At 42.2% G+C, this 15,387-nt stretch overlaps 1 protein-coding gene across 14 annotated transcripts in view; it reads left to right on the forward strand.

Moving 5' to 3' along the window:
• Positions 1-15,387, forward strand: part of AKAP13 (A-kinase anchoring protein 13) — a 337,762-nt gene that overhangs the window by 301,807 nt on the left and 20,568 nt on the right. For 13 of the 14 annotated variants that reach the window (XM_039490381.1, XM_039490379.1, XM_039490390.1 and 10 more), the window contains 9 exons: positions 337-403; positions 1,855-1,990; positions 2,931-3,043; positions 4,224-4,370; positions 5,617-5,867; positions 7,062-7,187; positions 7,306-7,423; positions 9,160-9,408; positions 15,278-15,354. In XM_039490381.1, the coding sequence (XP_039346315.1) occupies positions 337-403; positions 1,855-1,990; positions 2,931-3,043; positions 4,224-4,370; positions 5,617-5,867; positions 7,062-7,187; positions 7,306-7,423; positions 9,160-9,408; positions 15,278-15,354 (1,284 nt within the window). The remainder of the gene's footprint in view (positions 1-336; positions 404-1,854; positions 1,991-2,930; positions 3,044-4,223; positions 4,371-5,616; positions 5,868-7,061; positions 7,188-7,305; positions 7,424-9,159; positions 9,409-15,277; positions 15,355-15,387) is intronic. The other variant, XM_039490382.1, reaches the window with a different exon arrangement.

Raw genomic sequence — 15,387 nt, forward strand, 5'->3', positions numbered from 1 at the left:
GTTATGTATACGGTTCCCTCAGTGATCCTTTTGGCTTTAATACACTTAGCTATCTAGCAATATCAGAACTCTATCAGCATTATTGTCTCCCTATTTTACTTCTGATTGTAAATATTTCTCCATATTTGATTAGATACCTTGTAATGGCTTGGACCGTATCACCATGCTGAAGATAATGCTGCTTGTAGATAGCCAGGCACAGTATCTGGGATCTAAGCTGTTCTGAGGGAACTCAGAATGGCGTTACTGCATAATTAAAATAAGGTGTCTGTGGCTATACATAACCTTTTATTTATGTTGGGCAGGAAAAATTAAACCTCTCTTTTTTTCTTTCAGATACAAAAGGGGATGCTTCAGGCACACGATACCTCTTCGTTACCCACAGTAATTATGAGAAACAAAGGTAAGAAGCCGTTTCTTCCCTCTTTTCTGGTATAGCTCCCTAAAAGTTGCTATTTTTCATTGTATTCAGTATAATCTTTTACCATCATGTTCAACTGTTATCCATTTCAGTACAATGAAAGAGAAAACATTTTAGGATACAGAAGTAAAGTGATTATATCCTGTGTGATAAGCAACGTTTGGGATTTTAGAGGCATTGCTCATGTTGTGCAAATGGTTGGCCCAGTTCTGTGGTACCCATATAATCTTATGCAGATACAAGCTATGGAAGAAAGAGGCCATGTTTTCCGTATTGGAGACAGTATTTTTAGTGATCCAGCTCTTTTCTGGTGGTTACACAATGCAATGGCACTAGAATTTGGCTGTAGCTGGCCAGCTGAGAATTCTCCTGGAGTAAGTGAACTCTCAGCTGGAAAGAAGATATCAGAGGTGTTCCCTGGGTTATTCATAAACTGGGAGAATATTTAAAACAACATTGAACTGAGTGTTTTGTTCAATGGGGAAGTTAAAATGGAAGGAGTCATTCCAAACTGGGCCATTTAAGTAAGCTGCTCTTGTCAGATGGACCAGCAGCACCACTGTGGGAAAGAAAAAAGAGGGAGTGAGATACAGGGGCTAGTGATGATGCGGAGATATGACCAAGCCCTTCTACATAACTGGATGGTCTTTCTCTCTGCATTCTGTGAACTGATGGATAGTCAGAAACTCAGTCCTAAGTGGGGTCAGGGCAAATTCAGGATTGTAAGAGCTCGAAGGAGGTGATAAGAGCACCAAGACGAGTTGCTGTGACTGTTTGTCATTTTGTAATAAAGTTCTGCTCAGCTTCCCATGAGAGTGTTTCTGGGCTTGTGTATTCCACCCAACCATCCCGTCCAGCAGGCAGTACAGTGAGGGGTCAAAGGTCTTTCCTTCCCCCATTAGGAAAGCCTGGTGTTCCGTTTGGTGCTCTGGTCACCAATTCCCTGCACAGGAACACAAGTGAACCATTGAACAGTCTCACAGAAGATGATGACTGATTGTTTACCTTGTTCGTTTTTACCTATATTGCCACAGAAGTTATTTATACTTAAGAATATTGTGTCTTAAGAGTTTGGAACTGCCCAGATAGGTCAAACAAATATAAATTACGTTGGTGTTCAGTGTAGGCTCCAGAATTACCTGGGGACTACTTCTGAAGTCTTGCTCAGGCAGAACTACTCAAGTGAATGGAAATTGTGCCCTGAGCAGGGATTTCAGGAATGGGCCCTGTGTTAACAAACCAGTAAAGACAGAGAATGAGGCTAGATTTCAATGGAGCTATAACAGTTGATACCAGCTGAAGATCGGCCCCTGATTATTTCTAAGCAAAGAGGAAGTGAATTGTTAGAACCTTGCTTTGTCAAGTCATCATAGTAAGTTTAGCAAGGAGTTTGGATGCTGTTTCTTATCAGATATCTGGCATTTCTCTTCTAGCCTCACAACCTAAGGAGCGCCCTCGGTCTGCAATACTTGCCCCTGATGAAAACACAGTCACCTCAATATTCAATAACAGGAGATCACAGCAGACCACAACACTTTCGAAAAGCGTCTCAATACAGAACATTGCAGGGTAAGCCTGTGCGTGTACAGTGTGCATAGTGTAAGCAGCCTACATTATTCCCCACATTTTGTTAGGAATACATTTATGGGTGTGTGTCACATATATTCTATCACCACATATGCAGAAAAACAAATACTATATACTGTCTGAGGAAAGGGGTCAAGATGCAGTTGCTGTGGGAACTATAACTTCAAATTTCCTGTGTGTTGGGAATTAAAATTTTCAACAGTTTGCATGTAATGCAGCCATTCAGAACTCAAGCTAGGAAAAGTTCCATACCATCACACATCATCATGCATTTTGTATTTATGAATAAAATAATTACACACACACAGAGTGCTGCTATACATAAAGAGTTTCCATGATCATTCATTCTCTCTTCCATTTTCCCTAACACCAGTGATTTTAGAAAACCCTGTTGGATGTGTGTTTGCAGAGCTGTGAAGGGGAAAATTATCAAAAGGCTCAGTTTAGAAAAACATCCAAAAGTTTAACTGCTTATCCAAATGTTAGATGAATTTCATTCAGCTAGAACTTTGCATGTACAGACTCTCTTGAGAGATTTCCAATATTCCTCAGCATTAGCTGGGCTGGAAAAACAGTACCTTGAAAATAAGGCGTTGGAATGGCAATATAAAAATGAAACTTAATTAAATTAAGTTTACCAAACTCTTTCAGACCTCAAATATTCACTTCAGGTTTTAGGGAAATGATTATTTCAGTTAGAAATGTAGATGATCCAGTTTGTTGAGCCCTAATTTGTAGTTATCAGCACTATACATAAAGTATATAAATACATGTGCACACAACACATACTTGTGCATAATCGGCAACATTTAGTGCAGCTTTTAGTTTTATTTAAAATTATATTTGTTTTATGTACTTTAAAAAGTGATTGATTTGAGTTTTGGAGTCCTGAATGGGGTTCTGCATTTCCTTTTTTCTGCAGAGTTGGTAATGATGAAAACATGATACAGACCTGGAAATACCTGTCACAATCAACAGACTCTTTACATAAAATCAGCCGGGTGAATGAATCCACGGAGTCGCTAACTGATGAAGGTAAGAGATCCCAGTGTATTCGTACACAGACATCTTGCATCCGAAGAAGTGGGTATTGACCCACGAAAGCTCATGCTGCAAAACATCTGTTAGTCTATAAGGTGCCACAGGATTCTTTGCAGCTCGTACACAGACAGACACATCCCCAGCAAATGGATGGTTTCAACATTGATTTTTAGAAACACTAAATCCTTTAAAAGTGTTTTGATATCAGATTTTTTTTTCTTTGCTGGAAGATTTGAAGCTTATTTACATAAGAGAAAGTACAAATAAAACAAGGGCCCCATATAGTAATTTCTTTATAGGCTAGAGCGTTTTAGCATATTCTAAGTGGGGAAAAAATATGAAGCATTTCATTTACATTTGAGTTATGTGGCCTGTGTTTATAGTTCAGAGGTACACCTTCCTCCCCATCTTTCATGCTTTCTCTGTTCTTCCAGTCTATTTGTACATCTACATAGCCCTATATATTTTACTTTTTTCATACTGGCAGGTTCAAAATATATTTTAATTTTTTTTAGTTAAATTCATGAATCCAATATACATCAAACCAAAAAATGAAGTTATTTTTTAAGCAAGGAGTGCTCTAGGATATAACTAGTCCTTAAACATTTTATATCTTAGCCGACACTGGCCCGAAAAGTACATCATGGTTTTAATTCATTAGGAACCGAACAGAGGACATGATGACAGAGAATTTTCCCAATTGCCAGGAATCCTCACGTGTTGTGTCCAGGCAACAAATGAACAATTTCTTTCTAAAATGTACATAATCTTCAGTTCCAGGCACATCAATTATTGCTTTCTAAGCTTGAAAATACAGATTTCACAAAGCACTCCTTAACAGTTCTGTTAATTTACTGAAGTAAACAAAGGAGGGCAAATTGCATATTAATTACCATGCCATTACATGGTAGATAACTGGTTCTTGCTTGTCTTGTAAACCACAGTTCAGTATACATGATAATTGTGGACCTGTTTAGTGCAACTAGCAAGTAACCTATAAAAGTAGTTTGTGTTGTTTCGTACTTACCCAGTAAAATTCGATATAATTGTTTCCATGTCAGTAAAGGAGAGTGGATATAATGTTTGTGGCATTCAGAACAAAGCCTAAATCTGTAGAATAGGCAATGGGAATTTCAAATGGGACCAGATATCTGTTTATGGTGCTTTTATGCAGGTGCAGACATGAATGAAGGACAGCTCATGGGGGACTTTGAGATGGACTCCAAGCAGCTGGAGGCAGAATCCTGGAGTCAAGTAGTGGACAGCAAGTTTTTGAAGCAGCATAAGAAGGATGTCGTCAAACGGCAAGATGTCATATATGGTGAGATGTTTATTGGTTAAAGAGAAGTGATCCAATTTAGTTTGTAGAAACCTCTAGGTTTGGATGGTCTGTTCATATTTTTTTAGTTTGTGAATAGTTTGGAAACTTTAAGTCAAAGGGAGTTTGCCATTGACTTCACTGGGGCCAGAATTTCGCTCTTGGAGCTTACTGGAAATGAAGATCTCCAATGCCATCTTAGTAAGCTTTGGAATTCTGGATTTCACTTACCTTGAACAAATTCCATCTCCTGGTTTGTCTGGTGATGACCTTTATACACAGTTACAAGTAACTGACTACTCTGTACTCATGGGTATTAGCATCTTCTCCCCCTTGATATAAGAGTCCGCTTTTGCTACACAGAAAAATAACTATATTGAGAGGAGCAACATGGTGTTTTGGTATTATCTGTCCTTCTGCAGTGTTCAGATTCCAGCACAATGGTCCCCAAACTTTTTACCTCGCCCCACTCCCACCCCCCTTGCCCTCTGCCCTCCCCCCCAGCTGCCGTTGGGAGCCGGGTGCCGAGGCTGGGGCCAAGTCTGTGGCTGGAAGCAGAGCCGCAGCTGGGCTGGGACCGAGAGCAGAGCCACAGCCGGTCCAGGGGCCAAGGCTGGGGGTGGGGCTGTGAGCTGGGGCCAGAGTAGGGTGGGGTGGCCCTCCCTCCTCCCCTGTGTGGGGCTGGCCCAGGCCCCACTTCATGCTCTACCCCTCCCGAACGTTCCTTCACGCCCCCCCAGAGGGGCAGGTCCCACAGTTTGGGGACCAGTGTTCTAGCAGTAATGGGAGCGAGCACTTGTTACTATAAACAGAGTAGGGGGAGGGCTGATCCACCCCAAGCGATGCCCTACCATGCACTTTGAAAAGAAAAAAAATATTTTCACATTGATAATCCAATCAGTAACTATTAAGAGGCAAGAAAAGAGTGAAATTGGTATATACCAATGGTATTGGGAAGCCCAAAGTGTTGCATTTAATGTATTACAGACTGTTTCCCCCTGAGTTCATATGTATAAATCCCAGTAATACTAGTGCAAGTAACACACACGTCAGAATGGGGAATTATGACCCCATAGCTCTTCATTACATCATTAGCTTCTATGAGCCCTTCTAACCAGCTAGATCTGGTAAGTGCCTTTCCTTGGCTTAGCAATGCCAAGTACTCTGGGTTGATACAACGCCTTGTCCTAGAAGATAGTAATAATGACTCCTGTGCTTCCTGTGTTGGACCTGTCCTTGTCTCATGCAGAGCTGATGCAGACAGAGATGCATCACGTCCGCACTCTGAAGATCATGAGTGATGTGTACAGCAGGGGGATGATGCAAGAGTTGCAGTTTGAACAGCAAATGGTGGAAAAGGTCTTTCCTTGCCTGGATGACTTGCTGAACATCCACAACCAGTTCTTCCAGCGGATTCTGGAGAGGAAGAAAGAGTCCCTGGTGGACAAAAGTGAAAAGAACTTTGTTATCAAGAGGATAGGAGACATCCTGGTGAATCAGGTGAGTGGTGAGACACCTTTGCATGCTCTGAGCACAAGACTGCAAGCCAGGAACTCCTGAATTACAATTCTCTCTTAGGGCAGGTCTACGCTTAAAAGGCTGCATTGGTGCAGCTGCACGGCTGTAGTACTTTAATGAAGATGCTCTACGCTGATGGGAGAGCTCTCTGCTGTCAGTGTAGTTAATCCACCTGAGCAAGAGGCGGTAGCTCCATCAGTAGGAGACGCCCACCCACTGACATAGCGCTGACTACACCAGTGCTTAGGTCGCTGTGGATTTTTCACACCCCTGAGCGACATAGTTATTTATACTGAAGTAGTTCTGTAGTATAGACCTGCCCTTATGCTGTCTTATTAGTGGCCTAAGGTGAGTCGCATCAGCTCTTCGGGTATGTCTACCCAGCAAAGAAAAACCCGTGTCTGGCCCGTGCCAGCCGACGCCGGCTTGTGGGGCTCAGGCTGTGGGGCTGTTTCATTGCTGTGTAGACGTCTGGGCTCCAGCCCAAGCTCCAGGTCTAGGACCCTATGGGGTGGGAGGTCCCCAGAGCTCGTGTTCTAGCCCGAGGCTGGAAGTCAGCACAGCAATGGAACAGCACCTGAGCCAGAGTCGGCTGGCACAGGCCAGCCGTGGGTTTTTCTTTGCTGCGTAGTCATCTCCTTTGTGCCTCCGCTTCCCTACTTATACAACAGAGATGACAATAATTGTGCATCTTTGTAAAGTGCTTTGAGATTTTCAGGTGAAAGGGTTGATGTCAGGTTTGATACCTGCTTTGTTTGTTCATACCACGTGAGCAGAAAAGCATCAGCGCTGGTTACAGTACAGTCCGTCATTTATTGCACTAAGCCTGGAAGCAGGGGACCTGGATTCCATTTCCTGGGGCTGCTGCTGATTTGCTGTGTGACCCCGGGCAAGCTGCTTCCCACCTCTGTAGTTCTTCTCTCCCCCACCCCCGCGTTGTCCATCTTGTGTCTTTGGAGTGCCAGCTCTTTGTGGTAGGGTCTCTCACTCTGGGTTTATACCGCGCCGAGTCTCCATTCTGAAAATTCCACAGATTTCGTTTTTTGAAAGCTACACTTCGGGCTAGATTCATACTGCCAGCGTAGCCGTCCTTTTCAGTGACGGACGGCGGGTGATGCCAAGTCATTGATCCCAAGGACTCAGTGTGGGGGCTATAACTTTGTTCATGTCTTGCAGTTTTCCGGTGAGACTGGGGAGCGAATGAAGAGAACGTACGGCAAATTCTGCGGGCACCACAACGAGGCGGTAAATTATTTCAAAGACCTGCAGTCAAAAGAGAAGCGGTTTCAGGCATTCATCAAGGTAGGCAGTGGTGGGGGATTTGTTGCTGACCCCCACAGCATGTGCACACTGCACGTTGGCATGTCTTGCCGAACACTCCATCAGCAGCATTTTAATTTGTGTCTTGTCCTTTTTTTAGAAAAAAATGAGCAGCGCGGTGGTGAGGCGCCTGGGGATTCCTGAGTGCATCTTACTGGTAACTCAAAGGATCACAAAGTATCCCGTGATATTACAAAGAATATTACAATATACCAAAGGTAGGGCCTGTTTCTTTTCCTAAGCATGTTTGTTTCCTCTGTATCGTTCTCCAGGACCTTTCCCAGTAAAACTGCCCAACTCAGAATCAGCCAGCCAGCCTGCCCAGTGTTTAGTGCCCAGCACTGCTGTAATTAGAGATCTGGGTTTCATTTCTTCCATCAGGGTTTCAAACCTCAGGCTAGACAGGCCTGAGAGTGCTGCAAAGATACAGCACACAGCCCCTGTAGAAGTGAAGTGCCTTGATATGCTCATCATTACAGCAATCTCTAGCTAATTGGAGTCTATGTATGTTGCTCCACAAAGACTCCTATCTTGTCCACTTTGGATAGTGGCTGCCATACAGGGCCTTGGAGAAGGGGCTGGCAAAATAAGGAAGAATAAGATCTCAGATCTCCAAGAGGATTCACGCTCTCCCTTTGAACCTTTCTTCCATCCCAGGAATTCTACATTACCATACTTGTAAATACTGTATTCAAAGAATTTGGCCTCAAATATGAATCTTTATGGGTGATTTGTGATCAAGTGGTTATGGGTGATAAATCCTCAGTCAACTCTCTAGGGTATTTCTTTGTGTCACACAAGCACCTTACTGATTCTGCATGATCAACCCATCAGGAGCGGCCACAGAATCTTAACGCTTGCGGAGATCAGGGCTTAGGATGGTAGAAACATGTGGGAGTAGCCTGCATAGCACATGCTTGCTATGGTCCTGGTTTCTCTCAGTCTCTCACTTAGCGAGCAAAAAGGCTCAGTTTACAGTTTAATCTCATCTGCTTTCTGCTGGTGCACTCTGTTTAATCTCTGTGGAAGCCTTTTATTAGGTGAGGATGAGGTGTGATTTATCTGTGCCACTCCATTTAAGATACAGTAAACTCCAGAGGTGTTTTTTGTATGATTTCACCCACAAAATCCTCTGGAGAGTGATGTATACGTAATGCTTTCTATTCCAGTTTATCAGCGGGTGTGCATCCTACAGATACGTCAGCTGACACTGTAGATTAGCCAAGGAATGGCAGAGACTGACCACTGTGTCTGTATAATCATTAATGTTCTGTAATTCATACCTTTCGAAAGTTTTCAAATATTGTGTTTGTTTTTTATAAAAAAAAATTATGTTCAGAAGGGACTATCTTGTTGGCCATTACCTTGCTCATACATAGTCGTGGTTTATAGAAGTGTGAGCGAGGATCTCTGAAATGTGAAACAATTTATTTCACAAATGTGTCACTTCATCAAGACCCAAAGAGATGAGAATTTTGCCACTACGAGGGTGGACCATTAATCCAGACCCTTAAAACTTCTATTGCGGCTTTACTGAGTGTTCCTAATAGAAACTGGTGTTCAAAAATGGCTGCACCTGATTTGCTTGCATAAACAGCTGTATGCACATGCACAATGGCTGCATGCCCATTTTTATACATGCAGTCAGGTAGCCATGCACTTGGCAGAGGCTGAAAATGGTCCTTATTTGTGTTGTCCTAGTTTGCCATAGCTCATGCAGAGTATATTTCTTGTGGTTCCCCTTTACTGTATAGGCGTCTATTTAAGGTTTGTGACAAACTTTTTATTTCTTCTGAATGAAACTTGTCTTGGGAAGATAGTTAAAAATAGTGCATCCGTGTGCTATAGCGTTTGACGACTCAGAGGTAAAGAGAAGGGGAGAAGTAAGAAGTTAGGCTCTGCACACTCACAATACAGGTGAACTGAAACTGAAGTGTCTCTCTCACTCCTTAAGAAAACGAAGTGGAGCATCAAGACTTGACTCAGTCGCTAAACCTGGTTAAAGACGTGATAGCTGCGGTCAATAGCAAAGTCAGCAACTATGAAAAGAAAACGCGCCTTACCGAGATCTACACCCGGACGGACAGCAAGTCCATCATGAGGATGAAGAGCGGCCAGATGTTTGCCAGGGAGGACTTGAGACGTAGGAAGCTCATCCGAGATGGGCCTGTCTCACTGAAAAACACAGCTGGGAGACTGAAAGGTGAGAAAATCCTACAGATCATGCACCCAAAGGATGTACCCTTCTTGTCTCCAGATGATGGCAGGGCTCATCCATCTTGCGACCTGCGACTTCATTCCCTTTCCTTTGGCTTGGTGGGTCCTCTGCCTTTTACACAGGGTTTCTTCTGAAATTGCTGGCCCATTTATTATTCCTATTATTTTATTGATTTTTCTGTTTCTAGAAAGGTGCTGTCAAAGTAAAAACCATGAAAAATCCTTCCCTGTGCTCCTGGTAACACCCTGGATTACTGCCACAAATATTTCTGCTATTTCTGTTACTGCTTACCACTGATGCTGCTTATTTATTTACCTTCCAAGCTTTGCCCAGCAAGCTAAGTGATGGGTGTGATGATGAATCCCCACCTCCTTCCTCCCCTCCCCAGGGAAGGGAAACCTCGCTCATTGTCATCCTGGCTCCACTGGCTCCTCAGCAGTCATGGAGCAGCTCATGATAGAACCAACCCAACTCTTCCAGTGGGCACCTCCTTGGGAGTCCTGGGATCCAGACTAAAAGAAAATTGGCCACCAAGAGTAAATTAAGAATGAGAGCAGCAGGGCGTAATAGTGCCGTTGCTGGTGTGAACGGTGATGCGCAGTTGTTCACTGAGGGTTTGTAGTGGGAGGGCACCGAAGCTAATTAATTAAGGAATGTGCTTAGCCATCTGTATCTCTTGGCCATGTGGATCAGCACAATGCTCTGGCTGCAAGGCAGTAATTCATGTTTATACACTGCGGTTTTATACACATCCATTGGCTCTAGGAAATACGCACACTGAATGTGAAACGCAACCATTGCAGTTCCCAGTTTTGCTGCCTAGGAGCAGCACGACATTTCTATTATTCGAAAGTTCCCCGGAGCTGCTCAGCAGACCCAGCATTGCATTACCTGTTACACTGAAGTAAGTCTCCATTGGGGGCCTGCACTATTTTACTCTGAAATTTCTGAGCCTGCTGCTCCAAACCATTACTGCTTTTCTGTTTCCTTGATGTCCCTGCAACTGCGGTATTCTCTATTGCATGCACATTACAGATCAGGGGTAGCCAAATGTACTAGCCCCCCGAGCCGCATACGATAATCTTCAGAAGTTCGAGAGCCAAGGCTGCCTGCTGGAGCTCAGGGCTTCTGCCCTGTGGCGGGGTGGTGGCGCTAGGGGCTTCTGCCCAGCAAGCGCCTCCCTTGGGACAGAAGTCCTGAGCCCCAGCAGGTGCATCCTGGGGACTGAAGCCCCGAGCCCCCACTCCCTGCAGACAGAAGCCCCATAAAAGAAGCACATGCTGGTTGCTGGATCTCTTGAACTGATTTTCATTCACTAATGTAAGTAAAAAACTGTTAAGGCATTTAGCCCCCAACTCAGCAAAGCATTGGGCTTAATTGCTTTGTTGAACTGGGACCTGAAATCTTTCAAGTGAACTTTGAGATAGGAATCATGTTAGTCATTCCCTCACTCACAAGCAGAAGCTTGCCAAGAGCTGCCAATGCTGTACTCCACCCCCTTCAGAAAGGTTGGGCTTGTTTTCGCTCTCCACCAATATCAGGCATATAATCTTGGTATCTGGGGCTTCAGTGGAGTTTGGCCATTTCTCTTTGGTGTGTGTGGAACAGATATGATGCATGGAAAGTTACCATGTTATGTCTCCAAAGAATGTCTTGATTGCAGAGGTGGAAGTTGAAGGGTTTTTACCAGTGCATCCCTCCATATTGTGTGCCATCGGAGGATAATTTAGATTTCAAATATATGATATGATCTGTTCTGAGGGAAAGTTTAAAGATGGTTTCTAGGTTCCTAGTAGGGCTGTCAAGCAATTAAAAAACTTAATTGCACTGTTAAACAACAATAGAATACCATTTATTTAAAATATTTGTGGATGTTTATTACATTTCCAAATATATTAATTTCAATTACAACACAAAATACCAAGTGTACAGTGCTCATTTTATATTTATTTTTATTACAAATAGTTGCACTGTAAAAAACAAAAAAAGTATTTTTCAGTTCACTTCATATAAGTCCTGTATTGCAATCTCTTTATCATGAAAGTTGAACTTACAAATATAGAATTATGTACAAAAAAAACTGCATTCAAAAATAAAACTATGCAAAACTTTAGAGCCTACAAGTCCACTCAGTCCTACTTCTTGGTCAGCCAGTCACTCAGACAAACAAGGTTGGTTACAATTTGCAGGAGATAATGCTGCCTGCTTCTTGTGTACAATGTCACCTGAAAGTGAGAACAGGCGTTCACATGGCACTATTGTAGCCAGCATTGTAAGATATTTACATGCCAGATGCACTGAAGATTCATATGTCCCCTTCATGCTTCAACCACCGTTCCAGAGGACATGTCCATGCAGATGATGGGTTCTGCTTGATAACGATCTAAAGCAAGGCGGACTGACGCATGTTCATTTTCATCATCTGAGTCAGATGCCACCAGCGGAAGGTTGATTTTCTTTTTTGGTGGTTTGGGTTCTGTAGTTTCTGCATCAGAGTGTTGCTCTTTTAAGACTTCTGAAAGCATGCACTAAACCTCATCCCTCTCAGATTTGGGGCTGCACTTCAGATTCTTAAACATTGGGTCGAGTTCTGTAGCTCTTTTTAGAAATCTCACATTGGTACCTTCTTTGCGTTTTGTCAAATCTGCTGTGAAAGTGTTCTTAAAACTAACATGTGCTGAGTCATCATCCGAGACTACTATAACATGAAATCTATGCAGAATATATTTAAAACAGAGCAGGAAACATGCAATTCCTCCCCCAAGGAGTACAGTCACAAATTTAATTGACGCATTATTTTTTTAACGAGCATCATCAGCATAGAAGCATGTCCTCTGGAATGGTGGCCGAAGCATGGAAGGGGCATATGAATGTTTAACATATCTGGCATGTAAATACCTTGCAACGCGGGCTACAAAAGTACCATGCAAATGTTTGTTCTCACTTTCAGGTGACATTGTAAACAAGAAGCAGACAGTAGTATCTCCCGTCAACGTAAACAAACTTGTTTGTCTTAGCGATTGGCAGAATAAGAAGTAGGACTGAGTGGACTTGTAGGCTCTAAAGTTTTACACTGTTTCATTTTTGAGTGCAATTATGTAACCAAAAAAATCTGCATTTGTAAGTTACACTTTCATGATGAAGAGATTGCACTTCAGTACTTCTATGAGGTGAATTGAAAAATACTATTTCTTTTGTTTATCATTTTTACAGCGCATATATTTGTAATAAAAAATAATATAAAGTGAGCACTGTGCACTTGTATTCTGTGTTGTAATTGAAATCAATATTGAAAATATAGAAAAATATAAAAAATATTTAATAAATTTCAATTGGTGTTTTATTGTTATAAGTGCGATTAATCATAATTAATTTTTTGAGTTAATCGTGGGAGTTAACTGCAATTAATTGATAGCCCTAGTTCCTAGGAATGTTTGACTGTGGATGGTGGTAAGGCAAATTATTTCTCTTGCTGTTGTAATCGTTGGGTGGACGCTAGAGTTTACTTCATTGCCCTTCTCCAGTGCCTAAAAAAACTCAACACCCATAGAAAAGCACTCGGAGACTCAGAATTTAGTCATTGAGGATTTTCAGCAACGATTGCACAAGGTCAACTTCCTGACAATCAAGTCCAGAAGAACAAAAGGAATTAACTTAATTCTTAAGTACCAAGTTTATAAAATGATGAAACACCATTATTAATAATAATTACAACTTAATTTCTACAACTTTACATGGTTACTTTATAATCCACATGTATTACCTTTACAGTATACATAAAAATAAAGAAAAAAATTGCATTTAAACAGGTCAGTCCCCACCGAAACACAGTGAGAAGAAACTCAGGGTTCCCAAAAGCTTAGGTTGAGTTCACCTGAGTCTCAATTAGTCTTTGATCACCAAATCTGTACAGTCCGCTGAGTCAAAACCAACATCTTGCCTCCACTTGCCTGTAGAAATCTTCAGTTGGAATCCATGCAGACTCTTCCTCCTCCTCTGCTGAAATCACTCAGTTAAGTTTATAGATTTAAAAAAAATGCTGTAAAAAGAAACAAAACTGAGAATAGCAAAATATAAATAACTCTTTCCTCATTATCACATTTAAATAAAAGTTGGGGAATCATACTGGTTGAGACAATTTGAACTAAAACAGTTTGGCTAAAATTAAACAGCATTCAGAGTATACAGTTAAAATAAAAGAAATTAGTTTCCCCTCCCATTTCTTTCCCTCTGTAATTAACACTGCCAGTGCTTCCCTGCTGGGTGAACAGTAACACCAAGCTGCTGCAAAATGCTTCGGAGTTAGGGAAAAGAGCTGCTTTCTGCTCAGCTCAGCCTGTCCCAACCCACAGAGTGCAGGTAGGGCAGCTGCTTTGCAAAAGGCTAACTACTTGCCCTCATGAAGTCTGAGTCCAGCAACAGGGAACCTATTGAGCATACCCAAAACTACCACACCCAATTCCAGAAACTTCTGAGTGTAGAGAGCTAATTGTGCATCTGCCTGGCAGCAGTGACCCAGACCCAACTCATTTCTACCCACCCGCAATAGATCTCTTAATGAGATATCTCCCTATTTGGCATGTGGGTTACTTTCATGAGATCTCTCAGTTAGCATAAGTTATATTATGCATTTCCCATAGAAATAATGGCTCCCAGTACCAAAGCCAATAGCTAGTCAGTAGAGATGAGTCAGAAGTTCCAGATGGGAAAGCATCCAAAAGTTTAGAACCTGCTTGTCCTAACTTCTGGGATTTGGAACTGGAGCCAGGAGAAACACAGGAATAGCTTTTCTTGAAGTATTTTGGTCTTTCCTCCTCTGCACCAAAAGCAGAAAGTGCAGCTGGAAATAAAAACAAACCAAAGTAAAACAAATCTTACCTGAACTTTTACAAACCCCCAAAGAGGTTTGGGTTTGGTTTGAGACTTCAGCAAAAGTTTGGTTCGTATTTGATCTGAAAGGGATCTTGTTCTTTCAAAAAGCCTGGAAGGAATTACGCAGGGGATGAGTTAGCTTTTGAGTTTACCTCATCTGTATATCACAAGGCCTCGTAGTGTATTACACAGAAACTCTTTGTGCGGTGGGGCTTGGGTGGGGCATTGCACTCAATACTTACTATGTAATCTTGTGATGTATCATGAGGCAACTTGGAAGGTAGAATGTGTATTTTGGGGAAATATCCTTGCTCTGATTCAGAATTTTATATTCATCCTCTTTGGATTTCTTTCTTTTCTCCTGCTTGAGTCAGATTCTCCCCTCTGAGGCACACTCGTTTGGCTCCTCATGAATTCAGAGAGAGCCATATACATCTGTGGGCAGAGTCAACATTAGCTGCTGAAGAAATTGCCGCTGACAAGTGGTGTTACAAGATAATTTGCACCACTCATGAGAGGAGAGCAATAAAACCAAACAGATATTTTGCTCGAGGATAAAAATATAGATTATCTGAATGAATAGGGTGTATGTTCAGTGAACATCCCTTGCTTCCACTTCCCCAGTCTTCCACGACTCTCGGAGGGCTTGTGGTTTGGAAAAGAACATCCCATCTGACTCCTTTCAGTGGTGATTTTACATTGCCCAGAGGAGTCGTTATAGAGATAGAGGCCGTTCTCTTTCCAGGGGCTGAGTATATTGCCTCTGCAATGCTTAACAGTTCCTACTAACTAGGAAGCAAAACACACCAAACAGCAGACTAATCCACCTTCTTGGGGTAGCCTGAATTATCACTTTTATGCTCACCAGGAGCTCTAGAATGCATGACATTGCTAAATAAAAGGTATTGGTAGGCACTAGAACCAGTGACTGACATAGATAGATATTTGGTGATTAAACCTTGGTGTTTTTTCTCTGTTGTAGAGGTCCAGGCTGTCCTCCTCTCAGATATGCTGATATTCCTTCAGGAAAAAGACCAGAAGTATGTCTTTGCCTCATTGGTAAGGCTTTGGTGTTTTCTCTTCCTTTCTTTT

Source organism: Mauremys reevesii, linkage group 10 (assembly GCF_016161935.1).
Source record: "Mauremys reevesii isolate NIE-2019 linkage group 10, ASM1616193v1, whole genome shotgun sequence".
Taxonomy (NCBI): Eukaryota; Metazoa; Chordata; order Testudines; family Geoemydidae; genus Mauremys; species Mauremys reevesii.